This window comes from Hakea prostrata, chromosome 3, assembly GCF_041222555.1.
Source record: "Hakea prostrata isolate BN-2017 chromosome 3, UWA_Hpros_2, whole genome shotgun sequence".
Lineage (NCBI taxonomy): Eukaryota > Viridiplantae > Streptophyta > Magnoliopsida > Proteales > Proteaceae > Hakea > Hakea prostrata.
In genome coordinates, this window is record NC_142602.1 from 17,589,033 (window position 1) to 17,614,468 (window position 25,436).

The 25,436-nt window shown below is 36.7% G+C and overlaps 3 protein-coding genes across 3 annotated transcripts; 2 read left to right on the forward strand and 1 right to left on the reverse strand.

Moving 5' to 3' along the window:
- Window positions 1-1,327: 1,327 nt before the first annotated feature.
- Window positions 1,328-4,547, forward strand: LOC149021307 (trimethyltridecatetraene synthase-like). Its single transcript, XM_089149564.1, has 2 exons — window positions 1,328-2,292; window positions 3,519-4,547. The coding sequence occupies exons 1-2, from the start codon at window positions 1,387-1,389 to the stop codon at window positions 4,149-4,151; spliced, it is 1,539 nt and encodes a 512-aa protein (XP_089005690.1). The 5' UTR covers window positions 1,328-1,386; the 3' UTR covers window positions 4,152-4,547.
- An 86-nt stretch (window positions 4,548-4,633) lies between these two features.
- LOC149021308 (ABC transporter G family member 25-like) lies at window positions 4,634-11,224 on the reverse strand. The gene is made up of 3 exons (XM_089149563.1): window positions 10,938-11,224; window positions 9,826-10,678; window positions 4,634-6,457 (listed from the first exon to the last, which is right to left on the reverse strand). The coding sequence occupies exons 1-3, from the start codon at window positions 11,040-11,042 to the stop codon at window positions 5,415-5,417; spliced, it is 2,001 nt and encodes a 666-aa protein (XP_089005689.1). The 5' UTR covers window positions 11,043-11,224; the 3' UTR covers window positions 4,634-5,414.
- A 9,680-nt stretch (window positions 11,225-20,904) lies between these two features.
- Window positions 20,905-22,281, forward strand: LOC149021309 (uncharacterized). Its single transcript, XM_089147093.1, has one exon. It carries the CDS (start codon window positions 20,959-20,961, stop codon window positions 21,685-21,687), a length of 729 nt encoding a protein of 242 aa, XP_089003219.1. The 5' UTR covers window positions 20,905-20,958; the 3' UTR covers window positions 21,688-22,281.
- The last annotated feature ends 3,155 nt before the right edge of the window (window positions 22,282-25,436 follow it).

The following is a 25,436-nucleotide window of genomic DNA, read 5'->3' on the forward strand; positions in this document are numbered from 1 at the left end:
AAATAATAATAAAAAAAGTTTTCCTCCTTAGAGAAAAAAAAAACGTATGAAATATCAATATTACACTTATATTCTTATCATATTGGATTAAAAAAAACAAAATATATCAATATTAGGAATTTCTTAAAATTGGTAAGGCCAAATGAGAAAGTACATAAATGAAAACATATTAAGAATAAGAACATACAAGAATTGATAATGTTAAATTAAAAAATAATAAAATAAAAATCTATTGGAAGCAAGAAGTAAGAACTTCTTCAAATTGGTAACGTCAAAGTGGGAAAAAAATAACAAAAACTAAAAGATATCACTATTTTTATTTTCTGTATTTATTTATTATTATTATTATTTTATAGAATTCTCTTTATTTTGATAGGATTTTTAGGATTTCCATTTCATCACAGAATATCCTTAAAGGCTTGAACACCAATCGGTTATTTGGTTTCTTTCCCGTCTAGTGGGTGAAACGGACATTGTCTATTTGATATGAATCTTTGATCCAATGTCATTAATAATGTTCCCAAACTTTCCTTGAATTTTTGAAAAATGATGAAAAAGTAGGATAAGTGGATAACTTGGTGGAGTCGGATTCCATTTCAATAGGCCATACCCCATATTGAGAGTAATGTCCAATCAGTTGTTCAATGCAAAAAATTCAGCTTCTATAACTTCATTACATTGTACTTTTTTTGTGAATCTGCCTCGGAAAGCTCCACTATGGTCTCTAATAACTCCTCCCACTTGAGCAATTTGACCTTATTTGATAATGGTGGTGTCGGTATTGCATTTTTTTTTTTTGGTAAAGTCGGTATTGCATTTAAAACAACCCTTTGGTGGTTTAGACCTATTACACTTCTTTGTAATACATGGTGGTTTCTGTATTTTCGCATTGCAGGATTTCCATGATTCCTTTATTGTGGTGAAGTAATCCTCTATTATTAATTTCCCATTTTTAGGCCGGACATAATTGATATCATGCACATCTTTATTTCTCTAGTTCCACAGAAAATAAATCACATAAACGAATTTCTCAGGCCATCCTAAATACCATTTAGAAGCTTCTCCACAAATGTTAAGTTCATATCAAGAGGTTTGACTAAAAGAATGTTGAGCACGACTGAGCCGAGCAAAAATAAAATTTTATCCAGTCCATGTCAAACGTATGACATGTGTCACAATATTACATCAAAGATTGAAATTCATTCGGTAAGTCATATCAAATGGTTAATAATTAAATTTAAAAAATAATAAAATAGAGACATGTAATGTAAGTAGACTTCAAACGTGATGTCAGGAGACATGTCAGACATTTAAAATGGAGGTAAGAAATGAAAGAATATATTAGTGATAAAACTGCTTTGACACTCACAGAACTCACAGCCTCCAATGGACATTGTTGCTCCTTCATGGCCTCTGTTGATATCAGCCTTACTTGCAGGGCTGTTCTTCTTCTTCTTCTTCTTCTCAGCCCATCTGCGGCGGCGGCGGCGACCAAACCCTCCACCAGGCCCTAAACCATGGCCGATAATTGGAAACCTGAACCTCATAGGCCCTCTCCCCCACCGTTCCATTCACTCTCTCTCCCAACAATACGGCCCCTTAATCCAAATCCGTTTCGGTCCAATACCTGTCGTCATCGCCTCCTCTGTCGCCATGGCTAAACAAGTTCTCAAAATCCATGATCATAACTTTGCTTCTCGACCCAGAACAGCAGCAGGCAAGTATACCACGTTCAACTACACTTCCATGACGTGGTCCGCTTACGGTCCCTTCTGGCGGTTTCTCCGGAAGATCTACCTTGCAGAGCTTTTCAATCCCAAGCGTCTTGAATTGTACGGTAAAATTCAAACCGATGAAATAGGATTTCTTCTCAACAAGATTTATTCCTCTTCCGGCAAAGAGATCACTGTGAAAACCCACATTTGGAATGCTAATCTGAGTTTTATAAGTCGAATTGTAATTGGAAGGAAGTACTCCGGGGAGTCCTTAGCAGCGTTGGAGGAGTTCAAGGCGATGTTTGAGGAATTATTCTTCTTGAATGGAGTTATGGATCCTGGGGATTGTTTTCCTTGGTTGGGTTTCTTGGATTTGAAGGGTTATGTGAAGCAAATGAAGGCGTTGGGTAAGAGATTTGATGGGTTTCTTGAACAAGTGATCAGTGAGCACGAGATCAAGAGGAGAAGCATGGAGGACTTGGGAGAGGAGGATATGGTGGATATCTTGCTGCGGTTGGCTGATGATCCTAATCAAGAAGTAAAGCTCGATAGAACGGCTCTTAAGGGGATAACGCTGGTATGTGTTGTGAGCTTGATTTTCTTTTAAATGTTTTCTGAGCTTTAAGTTAAGGGTTTAAAGTTTTAACTTAGGAGTAGAAAAAAGTCACTTGTTTAACAAAAAAAATTGAAACCTCCCTTACCATTCGCAACCACCGTGCCCAATCTCACACCATCAATGGTGTGGTCCAGACTCACGGGCGCTGTAAAATGAGATGGGCTGGTGGTTACCTGGGTTCACATCCTCTACAATTCTCACCACGTACAATTCCCTATAATTCCTATATGGGATTGAGACATGTGACAATTAGTTATCCATGGGTTTCCTTGATGTCATAAATTCTTAAATATTCTCCCATTTGTCTCTCCTCTTTCTCAAAATTTATTTTTGGATTTATTAGATTCAATTATTGTGGGTTCATCGTGCCTTGGATATTCGCCGTGCCTCAATCCCCTGGTTCGGTTGTGGTGTGAGATTGTGAGGTGTGATCCGTTCCTCCGGTGGTGGGTTGTATTCTATGACTTTTCCTCATTGTGTTTGTTTCTGTTCTTGACAAGTGGGTTTCTCGGTTGGTATCTCAATACCTCTCGAGGTTCCGGTTTGCCCTTTTGTGGTATGTATTCTCGTTCCTATATTTGCCTTATTCCCCCCCCCATTGCATCTTCTCTTCTTATACAAGACCTAAGAGTAGTTGTAGATTAGGAAATCCATTAGTGTGGCGTGCAGATTTCTTTTCATCCTGCCAGCATTGGGATTTCCTCTCAATTTGACATTTGTAATTTTTTTCTTCTTGATAACAATGTGGTGTATAGGGTTGCAACAGGATGATGATGCTAAATAACCTAGCCAGATTTTGATTCTGATCTTGCTTGGCTGGGCCAGGTCAGGTCAGACATTAAACACTGGTCATTCGGATCTTGTCAAGCACTCAATTTTGACCTAAACCCTACATCATCTTCGCCTAACCTTAACCTGTTCTCAGGGCTAGAATTTTGAGCTTAGACCCTGTTTGGATTCAAGGCAGGGGAGGACAGATTTGGATCTTCAATGCCAAACTTGCACTGCACAAATAATCGTTACTCATAGAGAGGTGGCTTAATTTTTCTTGTTCCCAAGCCCAAGACCTACATTGAATTTAAGTGAACTTTGCACAAAAGCCAACTCAGGATATGCCCTTGCCCAATATTGTCATAGCAGTTACATAGACATATAGCAATGAATCGTTTTCGTGAATCTATCTTCAGGAACTACTAGCAGGTGGCACTGAGAGCTCTGTAGTCTCAGTGGAGTGGATTCTATGCGATCTCTTGAAAAATCCAGAGGCCTTGAAAAGAGCAACAGAAGAGTTAAACAGTGTGGTTGGAAGTGAAAGATTGGTTACAGAGGAAGACATCCCACACCTACCATACATCGATGCTATAATGAAAGAATCAATGAGGTTGCACCCAGTGTCACCGCTGCTAACACCTCACCTGGCTCAAGAAGATTGCGAGGTTGCTGGATATGCCATTCAAGCAGGAACTAGGGTACATGTCAGTACGTGGACCATAGGGAGGGACCCTACACTGTGGGATGCACCGGAAGAATTCCGTCCTGAGAGGTTCATTGGGAATGTGATTGATGTGAAGGGACATGATTTCGAGCTATTGCCATTTGGATCAGGAAGGAGAATCTGCCCTGGCTATGCCCTTGGGTTGAAGAACATTCAGCTATACTTGGCTAACATTATTCATGGGTTCCTGTGGAAATTGCCAGATGGAATGCAACCTAACGACTTGGACATGGAAGAAGTTTATGGTCTCTCAACACCCAAAAAGATACCACTTGTTGCCATTGCCGAGCCTCGACTTCCAGCTCATCTATATTGTGAATCTTAAATAATATTTCAGTTGGCATATTCTCCTACCCTTTTAAGCTATAAAGTGCCTTGCACATACCCTGTTTGTTTAGCTGATCAGAGGCTCCCATCTGTGTGTAACAAAAGAAAATGATGCTGAAAATTTTCATCTATAGGTAAGCAGAAATCACTTTTGTTTGACATTATAGTTGATGTATGTTTATGGATATAGGCTTTCTACTGACTGAAAATATATTTTTCTGTTCTCATCTATCATTTACTCTTTATGGTGTTGTGGTGTGAATTGTTTCAGAACATTTGGTGTTTGTGATTGCTGCAAACATGTTAAGCATTGTCACTGGAGGTGAGGTTTGAAAGGAGATAAGATTTATCTCCTAAAAAAGAGAGTCACATTTACAGAAGGGAAAATACCTTAGCTACTACTTTGCACCTTAGAAAAAGTATTTGGACAAGGAATTCAATCCCATTTAATATTTATATATTTGTGATGAGTTTACTGTTTTGCTGTTTGGGGTTTCCCTGGAGGGGCTAGGTTAGATACATGTGTCCCTCTATTTGAATAGAACGTCCATGGCTTAATAAAATTTCTAAGGGCTGCTCAGGTCCTGAAGAACAACAAAGAAAAAGAAAATGAGGAATAAGTGTTCAACATACACAGGAAAAATGCAACTGTAGTTGAAATTTTTGCTTCTAATCAGAACCATAACATAGTAGAGCCTTTGTTCACAAGAATTCAGCATACGAAGAAAATGTAGCTTCACATTGAAATTTTTGCTTCTGATCAAACATTTTTTTTTAACGGTCTCTTGTTACTGTTAACACAACCTTACAATGAAAACAACAATAATTCTTCTTTGTCCCAACTAAATAAGATTGGCTAGCTGAACGGATCCCTGATCTTCAATTAATTTTATTCATAGTCATATTTAATATGAAGCTTGGGCTTTAAGAAATGGCTAGAAAGCTGCACCAAAGACTGGATTTTTTATCTCAATCAATTGGTTTACACTTCTTGTTGCATCTAAATTTGGGTTGTAAGGAAATGGTTGAGAAACCTGCACCCTCTGGGTTACCATATATTCAAATAACAGTGGATGACAACACTTTTTTTTTGTCTTTCCTGATGATACCCGAGCTGCAATTGCTACTGTGAGTAACAACGTGAACCAAAATGAAAGGAAAATCCATTATCAGAAAATTGCATCACCAGGCAGCAACTTGCAAGATTTCCTCAATAGCCCTAGGAAGAAGCATTTGTGAGAACTTCATCATTGCCACTGTTTCAGATTTTGATACGCCTCAATGCAATGTATGCGATCAACCGGTACCCCACAAGCATGAAAACCAATATGCCAATGCTCACCATTGGATGGATTTGTCCTTCTAAATCCTTCTCCACACATCTGCAACTTAAGCTGTACCTGTTGCTGCCTTGGGAGCAACCCAATAGGAACCAGATTGAGTGGCCGTCTCCATACTGAACATAGATCAAAAGCCTATAGCAGTAGAATGTAATTGAAGTATACTTGATCCAGGTCATGCAAGCTGGCAGGTTGTGCACATAAAAGCCTCCTGTGAGCACAAAAGCCAGCATTGTGACTGTGACAACCGTGGAGGCCTGTTTGGCATCCATGAGGATTGCACCAAGTGCAAGACCCACCCCCTGAGCCACCAGTACATAACCTAGCAACACTGCCAACGTCGAAAGGAATGCTCCTAGCTCAGGCTTCAACCCAGTCATCCAATAAGCAATGGTGGTGAATACCATAGGCAAAATGAGCTCCATAGGGATATCTCCCACAACTCTTGCCATGAAGTAAGAAGATAGTGTGTACATACCCGAGGACCGCTCCTTCATGAAGATGGCACGTTCTTGAGGGAATGTGAAAACAGAGTTATACGCCGGGAGTACACCCCAGAAGATGGCAATGAAAAACAGGAGACCCAGACGGTCTTGAATGTCGCGAAAATCCGAATGCCACCACATGCCTCCAGCTAATATTGCAGCTATTAGGACTTGGAAAACCTTTAGTGAGTTGAATGATTCATACTTCCTCTCTTTTAGGCTTCTCTGGAGGAGGATACTAAATTGATTAAACCAATTACTGTTGCTGCTACAACAGATTCTTTGTGTTGCTTCTTTGTTTGGTGACTTTGATCCATGGATCTCAAAGGCCCTTTCGGTTTTCTCTCCATTTGTCATGCTGGGGCTAGGATCAAGGCAGGCTGCTTTCACCTTGGGGCCTAACAAAGTGTTGTATGAGGAGATCAGAGTTTGTTTCAAGTTTGGTTTATCTGTCTCACACGTGCCATCTTGGAAAACTCCTGCAATGTATTGCACTGTGTATATTAGTATCTGTATTTTCCCAGCATAATGTTGATTATGAGATCACAACTCTGATAATGACAAGTAAACAAATGTGAACACTGACACAGGGCAGCACTATCAGAGATCAACAGCAAGAGAAAAACCCTTTGCATCACAAGCAACTCATCTTGAAACTGAATTGTAACAGATGCCCTAGTTTTAAACAAAGACATTTAAAGTAATAGCACTCAGTTTTTCTTAATATGGACATAACTGAGCATCTAATCTCACTTTGCCAAGTAATTGCCACCCAGCTAGAGTTCATAACCCACTGGAGAGATGATCATCCACTGACAACCAATGAAAAACATTGTAAGCTATGACTGTAAAGTCATAAAATATGAAAGAAGTTCAAAACATATCATCATGGATACACATGGTGCAAACCCAATGGGTGATGGCCTAATCTAGATAATCAACTCCATGGAAAAAGCTTAACCACCACTAGTTAAGGCCTTAATCAGTCAAAAGGGAGATCTTAGGTTTAGCATGTTGCACCCATAAGTGATTGGAAAAGATAAAGAAAAAGATAGTAAGTAGCCTTCTCTACTCATAGAAGGTGATGGCTTAATGGGAAAATATTATTCCATTCACGTTTCATGGCACGGAAATCTAAAGAAAGATAATAAAGTTTCCATGAAAAATCAAAGAAGAAGACTTGCTGTCGGCTTCTGCCTAACCCTTTCTTCCCCATCTTTTCCAATTTCAGAAGCACTAAATCCATCATCACCCATGACTCATACCACAATAAAAGTGTTGCCGCAATGCGCCACCACATGCACTTAATTAATCTTCTCTATTCTTCATGGATAAGATGCTTTCCTACGCAATCTCTGAGGTCACACTCAGCTTTACTACATTACCATCATGGTGTTTGAAGAAATTCCTCAATGGTAGCTAAATAGCTTTTTCCCCTTTTTCTCATCTTGTACCCATTTTAAGTTAAAACGACAATCATCAAATTCTACTCCCACCAAAAGCTATAGATATCTAAGAGAACTCATGCAACATGGAAAGTGACATAGAGAAAGTTGCTTAGGGGACAAATTAATTAAGATTCAAATCAATGAAGCTAGGGGGTCTGCATCAATAAACTTCTAAGAGAAATTAATTATTGTAAATGCTAACTAACTAAATGTCTCATTAGTCAAATGATTGGCAACTCAATTTTTACCATGCAACCAATAGGATTCTCTTTCTTTTGAATCAATCAGTGCAAGTAAAACAATCTTGACACGTTAGCTAAGCAATGGTCAAATTAACTTTATGAGAATGAGATATGTGAAAAAAGAAAGGTTAATTGATAATTATACGTGTTCTAAGATGCTCTAGTTGTTACTATTTATGTGGGGGTAGAAGTAGAATGAAAATTGGCCACACTTATCGTGACTCAAATGTGTTCATTTCCTTAAAGCTTAAACCAACTAAAAGCAATCTCAAATTTAAAAGCAATATAAAGGGCAATTTCTTAAATTAGTGGAATGATGAGATTTAAAATTATTACTTTTATCAATTTTTAAATATTTTTTTGTTGAATTTTAATGTGTTATTTTATTCTTTTGGTAAAAAGGGTTCCACACGAATGGATGGATGATATTCAAAGTCTACATTTGGGGCTAAGAAACCCATTAAATTTAGAATGCAAGAAACATGATTGATGGAACAGATCATACCATGCATCTATTCATGTTAGAGTAGTGCATGTGCTTTTATATAATGGTAGTTTAACTAGTCGTCTTCATATTCATTGCAAGAGGAATTTGGATATTCTACTACATGGAGAAAGAAATATTTCAATTCAAATCTTAATTTAATATCAAATATATGTCAAGAATCTAATCATATGAGTTGGAACATTTTCTCTCCATATGTGTAGAGAATTTATACTCTTGCATGATAATATATTACTAAACTACATTAGAATTGAATCTAATGAATCCTTAATGTATTTGTTAGATTCGGGTTCTAATTGGGTTTTAGTTCTGACCATTGGATAAGTAACTATCCTGTGTCATAATCGTAAATACAAATTACAAGGAATTGCAGGGAGGTGGGAATTCTAGAGGATGTAACTCATCGAAAGGGTGGCTAACGTAATAGGTGCTTACGTCCTCTAAGGTCTTAGCATGACACGTATGTAGTAATTCCCCTTGGCCAACCCAAGCTTTTTATCACCTTTGTCCCCCACCATCCACTTTTGTAACATCACAAAGACGTGCTATGCAAATGACCTTATCCTTACCTTCGCTTAAGAACACAACTATTGGTTTTAACAAAGGTAGCAACGTGGCCAACCCTCTCTCTTCCTTTTGAGTCTGGAGTCTTGATATCTTTTATCTATCAGGGTAGAAGTCTATCATCTATGTTCTTCTAACACATTTTTACTATATATTAGAAAGAAAATTTATCTCTAAATTTTGATAAAATGAATCAGAAATGAAACCTTTAATAGATTCTTCTTAATGTGCGATAAAAAAAATATAAACATAGACCTCTACCTAAACAAATAAAATATCTGAACTCTTCTCTCTCTCTCTCAATCTCAATCTCAATCTCTTATGAAAAAAGAATACATGAAAAGATGACTTGGGCTTGTGTCACCAAAGTGCCATGATTTTATCAGGTGCCAAGTATTTGCAAGGTTATAAAGGTTGGGGTCCACCATGAAATATTGAGATAAAATAAAGGAGATTGACAACCTGAACAACACTAACACCAGCAAAAGATGGAGTCCATTTTACTTATCCTAGCATCTTCTTTTTAAATATTTGGGTAAGATCCTAGCATCTTCTTAGAATGTGACAAGTGGATTGTGAGATCGAATGAGAAATGGAACAGATCCAGTTGTCCCTGCCTTATTCATATATATGACTTCTATGTTCTATCTATCTTTATGGGTATTATCCCATTTCAATGTAAAGAGCGGTCACCCTCTTCATATACCATAAAAAAGAAAATTCATACACAACAAATATATATATATATAAAACAGATCAGCAAGTGCCAGTTGGCCTTGGCTAATCTCATCATTGGATGGGAATATATGGTGGACCCATAGGAGATATTTATTCTAATCCAACTACCTACATCTGGAAGTCCCCTTCGTGACGCAAACCTCATTCCATCGACCCATTTTTGAATAGACATCCTTCCCAGAAATCCCACCCACCAGCACCAGGCACCAGGCACCACCAACCTTTTACATAAAATCAATATTCCGAGTCAGGTCACCAAGTTCCCGACTCGGATTCTTTTGGAATAGTTCTTACTTAGTATTGATAAAGAAGAAAGGTATATTATATATAGCGGAAGCTGAAATACGTACCATTTGCGAGATCGACCAGGAAATCGGCTGGGTTGACATGGAAAGAAGGCGACAGACCGATCGACCCGAAATAATCCATGGCTTCGGAGGCCTTCCCATTGTAAATAGACCTTCCTTCAGATAACACCAGAACCGAGTCGAACATCTGAAAAACTCGGCTTGAAGGCTGGTGGATGGATGTCACTATGGTCTTGCCCTTCTGTGCCAAACACTGCAATGCCGATACCAAACGGTGAGCGCCGGTTGAGTCGAGGCCCGAGGTGGGCTCGTCCAGTAGTAGTAAACTCGGGTTCAACAGCATCTCATGTCCGATACTGACTCGCTTCCTCTCCCCACCCGACACTCCTCTAATGAAGCTGTTACCTATGATTGTGTTCTCACATTTGCCGAGTCCAAGCTCTGTGATGACCGACTCAGCGACCCGGATTTTCTCGGTCTTGGAAAGCGAGTCAGACAATCGGAGCAAGGAGCAGAAGACAAGCGTCTCACGGACGGTGAGGTGAGGGTAGAGAACGTCGTCTTGGGTGACGTATCCGGTTCGTTTGTGAAACGTTTTATTGAGACTCTGGCCGTTGTGGAGGACTGTTCCGGTGAGTCCCGGACCACGGATTCTACCTGCGAGAGCATTAAGAAGCGTGGATTTTCCACTTCCGGATGGGCCGAGGATGGCTAAAATCTCTCCTGGAGAGACCATCCCAGTAATCCCATTTAGGATCGTTCGTTCCTCGCTGGTAGTTGTAGTGGTTCTGTCTTTTCTGGGTGGACCACAGAGATTAATCCCTCCAATGTTACAATGGCTGCTTCTGCTACTACTCTTGCTCTCCAGCTTTACACGATAACAAATGTCCATAAACTGCAAAAAAACGAGGAAGCAAAGTCAGCACGTGTTGGAAACTACTTAATAAGTGCCAAACTAGTCAACACCTAATCCTCTCTATAGGTCTAAACTAGGACTCAGGTGTTAAGGAAACATTGGGTGTCTTCTTCTTGCAATTGCCGCAGCTCTGTACAGAGATCAGAGAACACAGAGACCTAACTCATTTGAAACTTTGAACAGACTAGAAGAAAAAAAGAAAGAAGACAAGAAGCCAAGAAGGCGAAGTGTGATATACCTTGAGAGTGATTGGAAAGCAGGAATCCATTACAGAGTTCAAATCTTGACAAGAAGACGATCCTCCTTTTGGGTTTTCTCTCTCACCATCCATGGGCATAGGCATTTCTGTTTCTCTGAATAAAGGAGGAGGAGGAGGAGGAGAAGACAAAGAGAATAAAAGGAAGAAGCTGATACTGATAATATTCCAGAAACGGAGAACAGAGAAGAGGAGAAGGACAAAAGAAAGGAGGAAATTAAATTGAGGAGAAGAGGAAGCTAACACAGGTGAGTAGAAGAAGAAAAGAAAAAGATGGCAAAAGGGTTATGGAGACGGCTCTGAAGCATCGAAGCACCTCTATTTATCTTAGTTTTGGGGTTCGGATGCTTGCCACGTCAGACAAGTATGAGAACAGCAAAAAAATGTACAACGTGGCATCTCCATATTCCAACTGGGCAAACTCTGCATGAGAAAAAACCGACCAATTAGGCGCCGTGCAACCAACCCATCTTTTCAACCCAAAAGCAGTATCAACCGGAAACCGGGAGGTCCGGGACTGGCTAGGCTAATGCAAATTATGCAATTGTTTCCAGAAGAGCCACGTGTCCATTAATTACGTGACGCGTGGCGCTTAGCTACAGCCCCTCATGCGAATATTACTTATTGATTTTTTTTTAAATTTAAATGCCTCGTGTCAATATTAAATAGTCGTCTGACTACCTGAGCGTTTGCTTTTCTTTTCTCTCAAATTTAATTATTGTTCTCTTTCTCCTCACCGTGCGAAAAGAAAATTCCATAAAATAAAAGAAAAAGAGTTAGGAAAAGATCCTTTCTGGACGGCCCATAAAAAGGGGTGCCCTTCCCATGCCGTCCACTATGAATATCAAATGGGTCCCACCAAGCTCTGGGGCCACTGACGCGTATGAGAATCCAAGAGAGGATAATCTTTCAATCATTCTTTTCTATTTATTTAAAAAAATCATTACTTTCTTTAAGGAGGGCATGACCATGGAATGGTAGGAGTTGAGAAAAATGATGTTTATTATGGGAGCAAATCTTCTCTTCTCATCAATGCAATAATGCGAAATAATAATAATAATAATAATAATAATAATAATAATAATAATAATAATGAGATTCAATTGCAAAAACAGAGATAGATGTAGAAATTATATTCGAAATATAGATTGTCTATTAAAAAGAGAATCATTTCTACATAACAAAGATGTACAAGTAAATAATCACAATAATAATCAAATTTGTATAAAAAAAAAGCATAGAAATAAAACGTCTCAAATCATTGAAAAATGAATTCAAATTCAATAAAGAAAACAAAAACTAGGGGCGAATCCTTCCCGAGATAATAAGCAAGTCACTAAACAAGTTGAATGACTCTCACCACTAAAACAAAAGTAAGTTGGTTGGTTGAGACGTTGAGAAGAAATGAAATCAATTCATGTAATGGACTTAAAACTTATTACATGTGTCATATTTATGTACACCCACTTACCTAAAGAAAAATAAATATAGTAACTTTACATCGATTAAGGTCCAAATTCCATACTAAAACAAGATGGAATCATTTCTTGCAAATTTGATACTCAGAGCTAGTCAACTTTAGAATTACTAATTTTCCTTTGGATGGTCTAGAGTATGATAAGGTACAAAACTTTCCTAAGTAATAAACTAATGTACAATAATAAATATTCCATTACTCTTTGTAGAATAACACTGTAGGGTCAACCATATGAGTCACTAAGGACATTGTATGGAAATAATCAAGATGATCAAGCTCTGGGCATCTCAGTTTATTTGTATTCTACCAATGAGATGTGTTGTCTTGACCCACAACAACAAAGAGTATGAAATGCTTCATTAATTGATATTCTACTTTCAAAGCAAATCACAGCAGACAAAACAAGAAATTGAAAACCAGTCAGCTTTTAAATTTTTTTCGACAGATTGAAAACAAGAGTCTAATTGGGCCCAAGGTTTATTCCAATTCAAATGTAAAACAAAGGGATACCATAGTGGAAGCATTTGCAATGGTGGAAGATCGTTCTATTCGTTTTATTTTTAAAATAAATAAATATTTCCAATAAAATATCATTTGGTTTTTATTTTCCTATCTTTTGTTTCATGCACTAAGAAAAAGAACATTTAGATTATCAATGGCTGGTCTGATATAGATTTCTCAATATATGATCTTTACAATTCATTTCTCATCTAATTTTTGATCATTTGATTTTGTTTTATTCTAAAGAAGAAAATATGCATGCATGACTGACTTTCTTATCTTAATTGCATAATTCTTAATACGAAAAAAGTTAAAGATGCAAACTTAGTGTGGAAGGTTTTCACACAAATAAAGTTTAAGCGAATAACTTACATAGGTAACCTTAAACCAATAATTATGTGTTTCAATCGTTTCATGATACCCGTAGCTCAGAATCCCTATGTATCCTGAAAAAGACTCGATCAATTAATAGAGAACAAGCCCAAGAAGGCCATATGGCTGCACCCCCTGTGAAGAAGCAGATCATCATGGCCTTACATAGTCTCTCTGGCCCTCACTGGTTACCCTCATCACTAATTGGTAGTCAAGGCTTAAAATCAATAATTTCTATCAAAAGCAATTAATGATATCTGAACCAGACATTTTAAAAGGTTTAGGCCTACCTCATGAGATGAAACGCCTCCAATGGAGGTTAACCATCCTTACATATTGAATCAGTAAAAGTAAGAATTGATTCCCACTCATCACTTTCGGTGGAATGTGAATTTGGTGGAATTCTTCCCTCAAACCTTGGCAATATCTAAGCCTTCAATAGAAAGCTGAACAGTAATGACTATGATTTTGGGGAAGACCTAGCTAGTTTGGAGTTTGAATATTCTATCTTTTAGAGTAGAGTTATATATTCTTCTCACATTTTTTTTACCATACAAAATGAACCCACATAAGAGTCACTAGGAGGTCCACCTCTAATTTATTTTGTTAGCATTCAAATAGACTTCATCCCTAATATTTTGCTAGCATTCAAATTCTATCCCCACACCTCTTTTGCCTTACTATTCATCTTTTTATTGGGTAGAATCTTACTATTCATTCAGTTCAGGTCCTTTTAATTTCTATTTTCTCACAATGTACAGCAAGACATCCATAAAAAAAAAAACTTTTACCAAATAAGAACATGGATAAAAAACTATCATCACCCCAGTTCATCAAATAAAATATCATGATGGTTGATTCAACAACAACAACAGTGTTAGTAATAGTTTGTTTATCACAAGTAATTAATAATCTATAAATTATTAGTAGCAATTTACAGTTAAAATGAAGGGTATCAGTCAAAAGGTTCGAACTCAAAACCTCTGCATGAACATGAGAACAAGCTACGGAACTACACTAACCAGTTGCTGGTGATATGAATTGGTGAACTTAAGGAGGTACTGCATGTACTGTAGATAGGTTTACGTTTATCAATGTGAGTTACGCAACTTTTTGTCTTCAAATTAAGGCTGGCCCCTGCATAACTATCTTTTATTTAATGTCTGATCAATTTTAGTGCTAGCCAGCATTCTGTTCATGGAAACCCTTGTCAAGCTATTCTCATGGCAAACATTTTGTCACACAGACAGACAGAAGAGAGAGAGAGAGAGAGAGAGAGAGAGAGAGAGAGAGAGAGAGAATAGAAGGTCATTCTATGGATCTATGCATGCATGGTAGATATTTGATCCTGCATTTGTGGAGCTTCACTACTTTTGTTCTCCCAAAGTGTGGAACGCATGAGCTGGGGCTGTCAAATATGTTGTAAGTTCTTTTCCCCATGAAAGGAAGTAGGGACATTGCAAGTCTTGAAACAACCGACACATAGGAATCCCTGGATACCTAAAGATCAATGGTCTATAACCAAACAAAAGCAGCTATATATATAGCTCAGCTAAGCTACATGATGTGAATGGAACAATTCATCTTTGTTAGCAGTTAGCACCAGGCTTTATGTTCACTCATGGGTTTTCTGAAATGCTTCTTTTTCTTCTTCTTTCACGGTTATATGTTTGCTCAATGGGTGCTAAACCATTGCAAGTTGCTTTGATTGGAAGTCTTAGTGGCCAAACCTCTAAGGTCTTTCGAAATGACAAGTGTCTTTGATCATTAAGGCTTTTCTTGTTAGAATAAAAAGTTTGTCTGCCTTCATTGATGGAACCTGGAGGCCAAATGGCCAATACACTCCATAGAGTACGTAAGGGAGAAGGAAAGGACGAACTTAGATGTCCTATACTCCTATGTTCAACGCGGAAATAGCTTGCCATTCCCCTTCTTTTTTTAAGTCTGGAAATAATATTTCTACATTTCTACCTCAAGTTTTAGATTTTTTAAATGAACTTCAATTCCAGTTTAAATTACTGTAGAAATTTAAAATTTCTCAATTATATATCATAAAGAAGAAGGTGGTCGACAATCTTGATAAACAAGAAGACACTGTTAGAATATTCATGGGAATTTTCTGAAACCCTAAGTGAAATTCATACAAAAATTTGGATATATATATGATCTAACATTTAGAGAGAAAATTGCATGTACTTGTACCAATGAATGTTGAATAAGAACAATCCAAGCACTTTAGCCTTTTTAAAGTGATAAAGCCTTCTTTAATTTTCTTGTCTTTATTTATGTGGCTCTTTGTTGTGGTAATAGAAGAAAACAAAATACTTTGAGTGATTAGAAAGAGACTATCATGACTATTTATAATAGTAATCCCAAATCTTAATCAATTTCTATAATAAACCGATTTAATCCGTCACAAACCAAATAACAGTGCAACGACCTAATATATTGAGTCCTAATAAATTTTTAATCGAACAAATAATGTAAGCCTTAGGATGAATCAAACAAACACTACTTACCATCTTTTGTCCATTAGCTAGCAAAGAAATCTCCCTGCCTGGGACACCCAATCCCATCTTGTGTCCAGTGGTGGACTTTAGCTTTTCTAATCTGGGCAAGTCGTATCACTAGTACTGAAACTCGTATGACTAGGGTGGCACTAGCAGAGATGGTGATCTTGGCCAACAGGGTTCATGGAGGCCTTAAAGAACCATGGAAGGCATGAGAGTTCTGTCGTGAAAATGGGTGGTAAGTAGCAGTAGCACTAACATCATCATCATTTCTGTGACTTTGACTTCAGACAACCATAGCTTAACATATATCTATTTGTTTTTGAAATGCGCCATGCATGACACCAGAATCATAGAAGTGGGGAAATGCCGGTCCAATTCCGATTCCAATTCTTTATAAAGTGACTGTAAAGGAATCGTCTCCATTCACTTCCACACCTCCACTGCCATCTGGTGCTCTGAACCCTACTGCTATTGGCACTAACTAGCATCTCTCTTAATGGGAATCATAAGTTCATGACAAAGAAGAACCCTACAGGATTATTGAGCTAGCTTTTACAATTTTACCCGAAAAAATAAAACACAGGTGGGTCTGTAGTGTTTTCTTGTTAAAATGGCCAATAACTAGGCATGGACGAGTATCAGCAGAGAATTTGAAGCTTTTCTTTGTATGACCATATATTCATTTAGAGTCTTGGATCTGCTGTACATGTACATATGAAATTATAGTGATGTCCAAGGCTGAAACGATGAGAAAGTGGCTTTCAGGATTGAATGGAACCCTAGAGATGGTCAGTCTATATATAGACATCAAAAGCAAAGCCTTTTTGCTTGCTTTGCTTTGCTTTGCTTTGCTTTGCTTCCTAAAGGTGCATGAACTATTGAAGTGATTGATTTGTAGAAAAGTACAATTGATTTTCCACCGCTCTTTTGGGTCTCAGATTCTACCTGCGAGGGGATATGTGTTTGGGTAATCTTTTCTCTCTATTAATCAAATTTATTCCATCTTGTTTTCTTCTAACTTCCTGTCTGTTTTACTGTATATACTTTCAGATATATTCTGGTTTATCTGCTACTTCTCAAAAGAATTATAAGCTAATGTGAACTTTGTTTTCTCATTTCAGTGCATGATTGATATTGAGTTCATGTAAGAAACAAAGGATCTGATCAAACTCAAGAAGAAAAAGCTTTCAATTCAATATTGTGGAGGTGGTTGGAGTTTCAATTCTGGTAAAGAAATGCATGAATCTGCATGCAGAACAGATCGATGTGATCGAGGAAAAGAAGCTTTTTAATTAGATGAAACACTTTTCTCTTCTTCCAATTTAGTACTCGTTTTGGTTCATTGGATCATCAAAGCAGGGGAGAGGTGGCATGGCTGATGGCTGTAGCTACTCTACGTGAGATACTTATCTGTATAGCTTTTCACCAACAGCCTCTTGACCAAAAATGCTTATTACGTAGGTGAATGAGATTGATCGGTAAGAGGTTTTCCAAACCTAATTGTACTATATTATATCATTTATATGTTTTACTTTAAGGAAAATTTTAGGGACACCGAGGGTAATTGGCAAAAAGTTCAAACACCTCAAAAGTATATTAATTAAATTGGTTTTAATGTCTCATGATTTCGGCATGCCCTCCCTGAAAAAACCTACTTTTACAAGGGCACTCACATTGAATTAAAATGTGGGCTGGCTGTATGCTTTCTTTCATTTATTTTCTTGCCTGGATTTGGTGTTCATCTCGTTCCAAACTTCTCTTCTTCCTTACACATCAGGACCAATCACTGTGTTGCATTGGATCCTGCAAATTTCCACACAAGTCACAACAACTGAAAGCTTATGTAGAACCAGTTTTGTTTTGCTGTGTTTCGATTGACATGTCTAGAAAACATTTCTCACCATTTGTGGGAGGAGGAAGATCTCATTTTCTTTCATTCCCACCTACTACTAAATCTCTGCCTCTTACTTTTTCATACCCTTTCTTGTTGGTCTCGGCTCTGTCTTCTTTTTCCTCTACTTCTCATCCTCTCATTCTGCATTAAATTATGAAAATCCTAAGTTCTTCACTTCTAGCCTTTTTCTCTTTCTGAACCCTAGTTCTTGAACTACAATAATCCTTATGATCGGTGGTGAAAACTCACCTGTGGAATGTCCCCTGAAATTTTTTTAATTATTTATATTTTAGGGATAATTATTGTTGTCCCTGTACTATAACCTGATTACTAAAAGACTTGTTCTTTATGAAGTTCTAATTGCCCCCTCAAATCGTAATTGCGTTGGATGTTTAATGACTATTTTGTCCCTCTCGACTTAAGAGTCTTGAAGACAAAGCTATCGTAATTTAGAGAAAACCATATGAAATACCAATTTCATTAATCAAGATGATAGTTAACCATCTATGGGTTCCCCCGACGAGAAGGTGAGCCAAACCTGACACCTTTAAAGGATTTAATCCAAGCTGATGGTAGTAGCCCATAAAATAAAATTCAGAGACCCTGGTCGTGCAGCATGTATAACATAGGCTCTTTTTCTTGGTCTAGCATCAAGAACCAGCCTGGCTTGGCCTGGCCTTATCAAAACAAGCTTTTGATCACTTCTCTTCCACTTTCATGTTAAATTTTAGTTGGGCCCTGTTTTGGGCTAGGCCCAATTTGGCCCAGAACATTATCTGTCCCTAACCCAGCTCAAAGATGCATTACAGCCCAAAGGCTTGAAGAAAATTGGCATATTCAAATTTTTTTTTTTTAACAACCAATCTGTTTAATTAGAAAACTGGACTAGCCAAGGGAGCAAGAGAGCATAACTCACGCAACCATGGTGAGGATTGAGGATATATATATCCATCTGACAGTTGACCAGATAGGATAAAAAAAAAAACATTTCAGTCTATAAAAATTGAGGGATATGTTGAGATTATAGGCTTAATCATGATTCTAAGAAGAAGATATACCTTTTTTAATTACTTGTGTGGATCTAAAGAGACTGATTAATGAGAAGGATTGCAAGGGGACAAATGGTATCTAATGATATACTATGAAGGTTTTAAGGGTCAACACAACCTTTTAAGTATGGGACCAAAGCTCAAGAAGAAAGGAATATATCGAGCTTACCAAATTGTTTGAGAACACTGGTCATTTTTTGAATTTTTTTTTATTAGTTATAGGGGGTTGGTTACCTACCAATATGAGATTCCACAACCTTATGTTTTTCTACCAAAAATATAAAACCTTATGTTTGAAAAATATTCCAAAGTGTAATTCATGTCCTATGTGAATATGTTATATTTTCATATTCTCAAATTTTTCCATACAATATTTACGCAATCAAGTTCTTGCTTTTATAGTGTTGTTTGATTTGGGTATGCATGTCTAGTTTTCTTTCCATACTCTACAAATTCATTTTATATAAGTGTTTTTTTTTATTGGCATTTGAATGGGTCTGATAGTTTGAATGCATAATTATTAGGGTAGCCAAACAATTTTTTATTTTAGAAGCCGATTTGCAATGTACACGGTTGTATCATATGGGACGTTTACGGTCTTTAAGAAAAATGTCAAGTGGCATGACTTGGTCTGACCATATTTTCTAACCATTTATGATGTAGAGTTCTAAAAGGCCAATGAAAAAGATATTACCAAGTTAGCTTTATTTGAAAGCAACAATTACATTTGATCTTTATATAAGAGGTTGTCACTATTGTCCAAAAATACATCTATCAAGTCTATTTCAAGTCTTGTAATTCTTGGGTAACTATGATTTGGATGCCTTGAGTTATCCCAAAAAGATTGAGAGTAATTTTTATAAAAAATATCTCTAAAAATGTTGATTGAGCCCAACACAAACTTTAAATTTAAATAGATTCAAACTTGAAAACTATATGACTTTAATTCCTAAATTCTTATTCTACAAAATGAAAAATTGATAATCCCTATTCCTAGTATAATACCAAGTAACTCATAGAAGATGACTATATATATATCTTTTTTGAGTCTTTAATATACCTTCAAACTTTCATTAAAATGAAATAATTGATTTTATTTAAAATAATAATTTATCACTGGTAAATATGATATTAATTACTAGAATAATTTAGTAATTATTATTAATTATATAATAATAATAAAAAAATCCACCAACTATTAAACACTAAAATATGAACTCCAGATTTATGATTTCATTTCTTTTAATTTTAAAAACCCTTGTCCATGCAAATTATTAGACTTTTAAATCATTTAAAGTGTATGTCCAAATCCATTAAATGTCATTGCATACATCTGCACGTATAATTTTACTAGTCCTTATAAATAATATACAATAATTTTTTTTTCATTGTTTATTAAGTTGAATATATTTTTTACCTCATATAATCCAGTTCCATATTATATATATATTTTTAGGTAAATCTTTGATATGAAAGAAGAAAAAAATGTTATAATAGACAGTAAACTTGTGTGAGTGGGACCCAGTTATGAACTAGTGAACCACGAGGGCACACTAAGAAAGCCATAGGAATGAGGAACAACATTACACGTGACTATCATTGATGGTGATTTACGGTCTATGAGAATCAAATACTCCACGGATTTTCCACCACTCACGTCTCCTGATCTACTAAAACCCCGGGCCCCACCAATTCACATGCTTCCGTAGTTTTCTCATGCGGTCATGCCTCCTTGATGTGTTCGCTTTTAATATTATTAATTTAATTGGTGTTGTTGTTGTTCACGAAATGGACAACAAAGGTCATCCCTTTGTCGTCTCTCCCTCACTCGTCCCTGCTATAGAAATCCCGTGCTCAGCCGTTAACCTTTCCGTACTGTAGAATGATGAGGACTTTTTTGTCTTTTCATTATGTAGAATCATGGGCCATAGGCCCATAACCTTAACCGACCCGACCCATAATTTCGGAACATCTTCAGAACTCAACTTTAATAATGGATTTAATGCTCATAGCCCATTAAAGTAGGTCCATTGTCCAAATATTGTTCCCCAATTTGCCCTCATTTCCTTTGAAAAGTCTTCATTTTTTTTTATCCTGGCTGAGATTACCATGTATGTCTATATATAAGAAGATAGGTTACACAACAACACTGAAACTCTCTTAACCTTTTTTGTTCTCTCCTGGTCCCTGAAACCAAATGGGTTCCTCTTGCAATGCATTTCCTCCTGGCAATGGCGAAACTCTTCAACTTGAAGGACAAAACACCAACACTAGCAGCAGCATCATCGACATCTCCCCATTTGGGAAACGCCCATCATCGATATCTCGCCGTACTCATTCCTTTTCTTGGTCATCTTCCTGCAGATCATCATCATCTTCTTCATTGGGTTCGCCTTTCTTTGATGATAACTCCACACCTTCCAGTCCAATTACTCCACTCCGATTCTCAGGTATCCCATTCTCATGGGAACAACACCCAGGAATCCCAAAGAAGTATTTCTTGAATATTCCTCCTCCTCCTCCTCCTCCTCCTCACTCACCATCATCAGCTTCTCCTTCAAAAACCCAGAAAGAAGCAAAGGTGGGTTCTTTAGTTCTACTCCCATTGCCTCCACCCAATCCAACTCCTTCAAAAAGATTCGATCCCGAATCAATCCGTCCAGCAAGAAAGAAGAAATCCCAAGACAATTTCCACCCAGATCCCTTTGTTGCGGCATTGATGGAGTGTTCCAAAGATCACACTGATGGCGTTGACGACTGTTGGAAACAGAGCAGAAAGGCGTCAAGAACATTAAGCGACCGAATAACCGGGTTCGTTGATCTCCATTACTCTTGCAGGAGCAGCTGTGATGTTACAAATTCTACCGTGTTTATTCCCAAATCAAGCAGAGGCAGATATCAACTTCTGAACCATCGAAAGGTGTGATTTCAATTATGGGCGAAAAGTGATCAATTGCCAGCACTTTTAGATAAGTAAACAAGGTTACTACTGTGTGTTAATCGATATTTGAGGTTCTCCCTTTGTGATTTTCTTTCTTGCTCTCTAGTTTCTTTAGTTCAGAAGGGCTTCTCGTCTCCTCATTCTCAATCACAATCAAAATCACAGTGGAGGAGAAATTAATATTTCATGAATAGTTTTTGTTAATAAATTAGTAATTTCATGTTTTGTAAGAGATTATGGAGTTGGGTTTACTCTAATTTCACATGGTTAAGCTTGGAAAGAGTGCTTAATTAAAGACAGCGTTCCTTACAAGTACAGGAAACTATTTTCGCTTTGGCCTCTTCTGCAACAACAAGCTTCTAGGAGAAAATGTTAATAAATCACTCATTATAGTCTATGTTTTGTCTTTTTACTTTGCGAAACTACAACTTTGCCCCTTCATCTGTCTTTGATATATGTCACTAGTACTTCGTGGCTTCTAGGGTCATAATGGGTATGAAATTCTTTTGGGTAAGTAAGTGCTGAGATGATAGTGATACCAGATATAATCACAAAAATGAAAAAATGGGAGTGATGTGCACTTACTACTTTCCTTCCCACTTTTTCTATTTTGTCAACTGTGTCCCTACCATGTTAGTATATAAATGATCATGATTAGGTTTATTAGTGGATGCAAGAAATAAGAATATCTTTTGGAAACTTCGGATATCTTTAGTTAAAGCAATAAAGCAAGTCATTGAGAAATGTATCACTTCATGAAAATTTTGGAGGGATTTAATCCTCTTAATTAATTCAAAGGTTGTTAATTACTTTAAGTTAAGTGATTTTGAAATATTTCAATTTGGGTTGTTTACAAGACTTAAAAAAGGTTATCATAAGTAACGTAATTACATATCGAGAGATTCAATACCGTGTTCTTAAGCTATGATCATGTTAAATTGACAAATTTAAGGCCGGTATCCTGTAATTGAAGAACTAAAAATCAATCACTTCACTCAATGCCTTTAATGGTACAAAATTGACCACAAAAGAGCAAATCTTTACGCTTAGTATTGGTGTTCGAAGGGATTAAAATGGTAACCTTATCTACAAAAATATCCAAATCTTGTTGAGTATTAATGGTGTCGTGTACCCTATCACATAACTTGACGACACACTCTAACTTTCAACGTGCATGTTGCTAAAAAAATAAATTTCTCTCATATTGATATTGATGGTGATACTACTTGAAAAATAAGTAATGAGACAAGCTAAATTCTTTTTTTATGGAAATGAGAAGAGTTAGATTTTGTTGCTAGGTTGGGTGTTAATTTTGTTCTTCCTAGCAAGTAATTAAGAAGATAAAGATTAAGTTTAATGGATGTACTGCATCATGCTTACATCACCATTGCTGTATATTATACTATACTATATTAGCTAGCACACATACTCAAAATTTACTAAATCGGGTCAACTCAAAACTCGGCCTTGTTGACATGACTCAGTTTCTGACCAACATATCTCAGCTTGTTGCTTCTTTTGACATGGCTCATATGTTGATAAAAAGTTTTACCCAAAAAAACAAAAGAATGTTGATTAAAGTTTGGCAATAGTATGAGTCAACTTACTGAGTCAAGCACTTATGCTTCCGAGTCTATTTAATTGTATATGCTTTCTATGTTTGAGCCTCTTTTCAATCTTTTGAATATTCATCAGTGCTGGTAATAGCTCTTTTTCACTTTTCCTTTCACTTAGGGGTTGCTGTTTGGGATCAAATGATGAAAATGAGCTTTTTCCACCTTGTTTTTGCTCTTTTTCACTTATGGGGTCGGCTCTATCATCATGGTGTTCTTCTCTTTTGATCTCTTTTGATTTGAAGGTTCGTGAACACTTTAAGTAATTGCAAAGAAATGAAACCCACCATCTTACAGGTCTAGTTTAACTAATGATTTCATGGCATGCCTAAGCTTATTATTATTATTATCTTGTTGGTGATAAGTTTTTTTTAATGTTATTATGTATAGATTTCAATGAAATTATCTTAATTAATGATGTGCTAATATTAGTTTTCGTATTATTTAGACCTATTCTACGAGAATTCAAGAATAAGCACCAGAACACATAGAAAAGCAAATCAAAAGACTAATTGCATTTTCTTTAAAAATGATATAAATTTTTTCTTTCAATTTAGACTATAATATTATAATTCTACATGGGCGTATATTCGAGAAATATGCATGACAATAACAACATTTTATGATATCAATATGTTATAAGAATAGGTGGCACACATAAAAATGGCAATGAGACAAACTAGAGGTTGAAGTGAACAATCCCCAATTTGAAGAATCTTGATAGGATGAGATCTAATGCATCAATTCTCTCACCCTTTAGGAATTAAGACAACCGAAATTAATTATCTTGACTTAAGTCAATGTAATAATAGACTTAATTAATCATGTATATGGGCAACCAACTTTGACTATGAGTCTTCCAAAACAAAATTTTTGAATATGACGAAAATTTATGACTATAATTGTCTTGTAGTAGTACCAATAAAAAAAATAATAAATTATTTAAATTTATATACATAATGAGTTCTGGAAATTGGACATAATTCGATAGCAAATTTCCAAGCAGCTGAAAAGTCCTTTTCGAAATGTGGTAATTCGTCCCATCAAGTTCAAATTCTCTGTGTTTGGTGTCCGTCAAACTGCCTGCTAGATGCCTTATTTTTGGTATACCCATCGGTTGCTTGGTACTGTAGACAGGGCATCAAGCGGGTAAACACATAGACGCACGCTCTGTCTGGATGCAAAGGGTCTAGTAACTTCCAATCAGCATCCATTTTGAGATTCTTCCATTCCTTTTTGGCATCTTGGGTAGGACAGTCCATGCTCCTGCCAGAGGTTGTGTAAGCCCAGTTTATGTAAAAATGCTAGAGGTTAGGACAAACTTAGAGCCCACTTCTTGGTCCAATGAGGGCCCATTAAAGCTATGCTTTTGGACCCAATGAATTTAGCCCGTATAGCCTTAATTGTAGTCCAAACTTTTGGATATCTCTTTGTCAGAATTAGAGCGATTAATCACACACAACCGAATAGAAAACAAGAAAAAAAAAGACACGAATTTTTCCCTGGTTCACCTCAATGTGAGGGTACGTCTAGCATTAAGTTTTTCACTATATTCTTCTGAAACAACTATTACAGATATTATTATGTATATATATATGCACTTATAATTCCTAGGCCTAAACTTTAAAGAAATTTTGAGGCCCAAAAAAAAGTGGACCCCGTGTCCGTCGGCAACACGGCTTGAAACATGAGCCATACTCAACACTCTCTCTTTAAGTGAAGTTTTCAAGACTTGCAACCCTAGGATCTTGATATGATTAATAAGTGGCTTAAGCAACAAGAGATGTACATGAAAAACATGTAAAACATCTTGTAGGTTAGGAGCCCACAAATCCAATGAGATCATTTTATGGTGTTCTCACTGTCTCAGTGGTCCTGAGGCTCACAAGCTTGTCTATCTTTCTTCCTCACAAGCTTCTGGTTTCAATCAAGTCTCTAAATACCAAACAAACATGCTCTTGCATTTATGTTAATACTTACAAACAAGATTTCATTGGCTCTTGTACTGTCTTGATCAAAATGAATATCCAAATTCATGCAGGGCTGGTTCAGAAAGATGCTCAAGAATCAAATATAATCAGATCAACGATCGATGAAATTCTGATTTGAATAAATTATTAT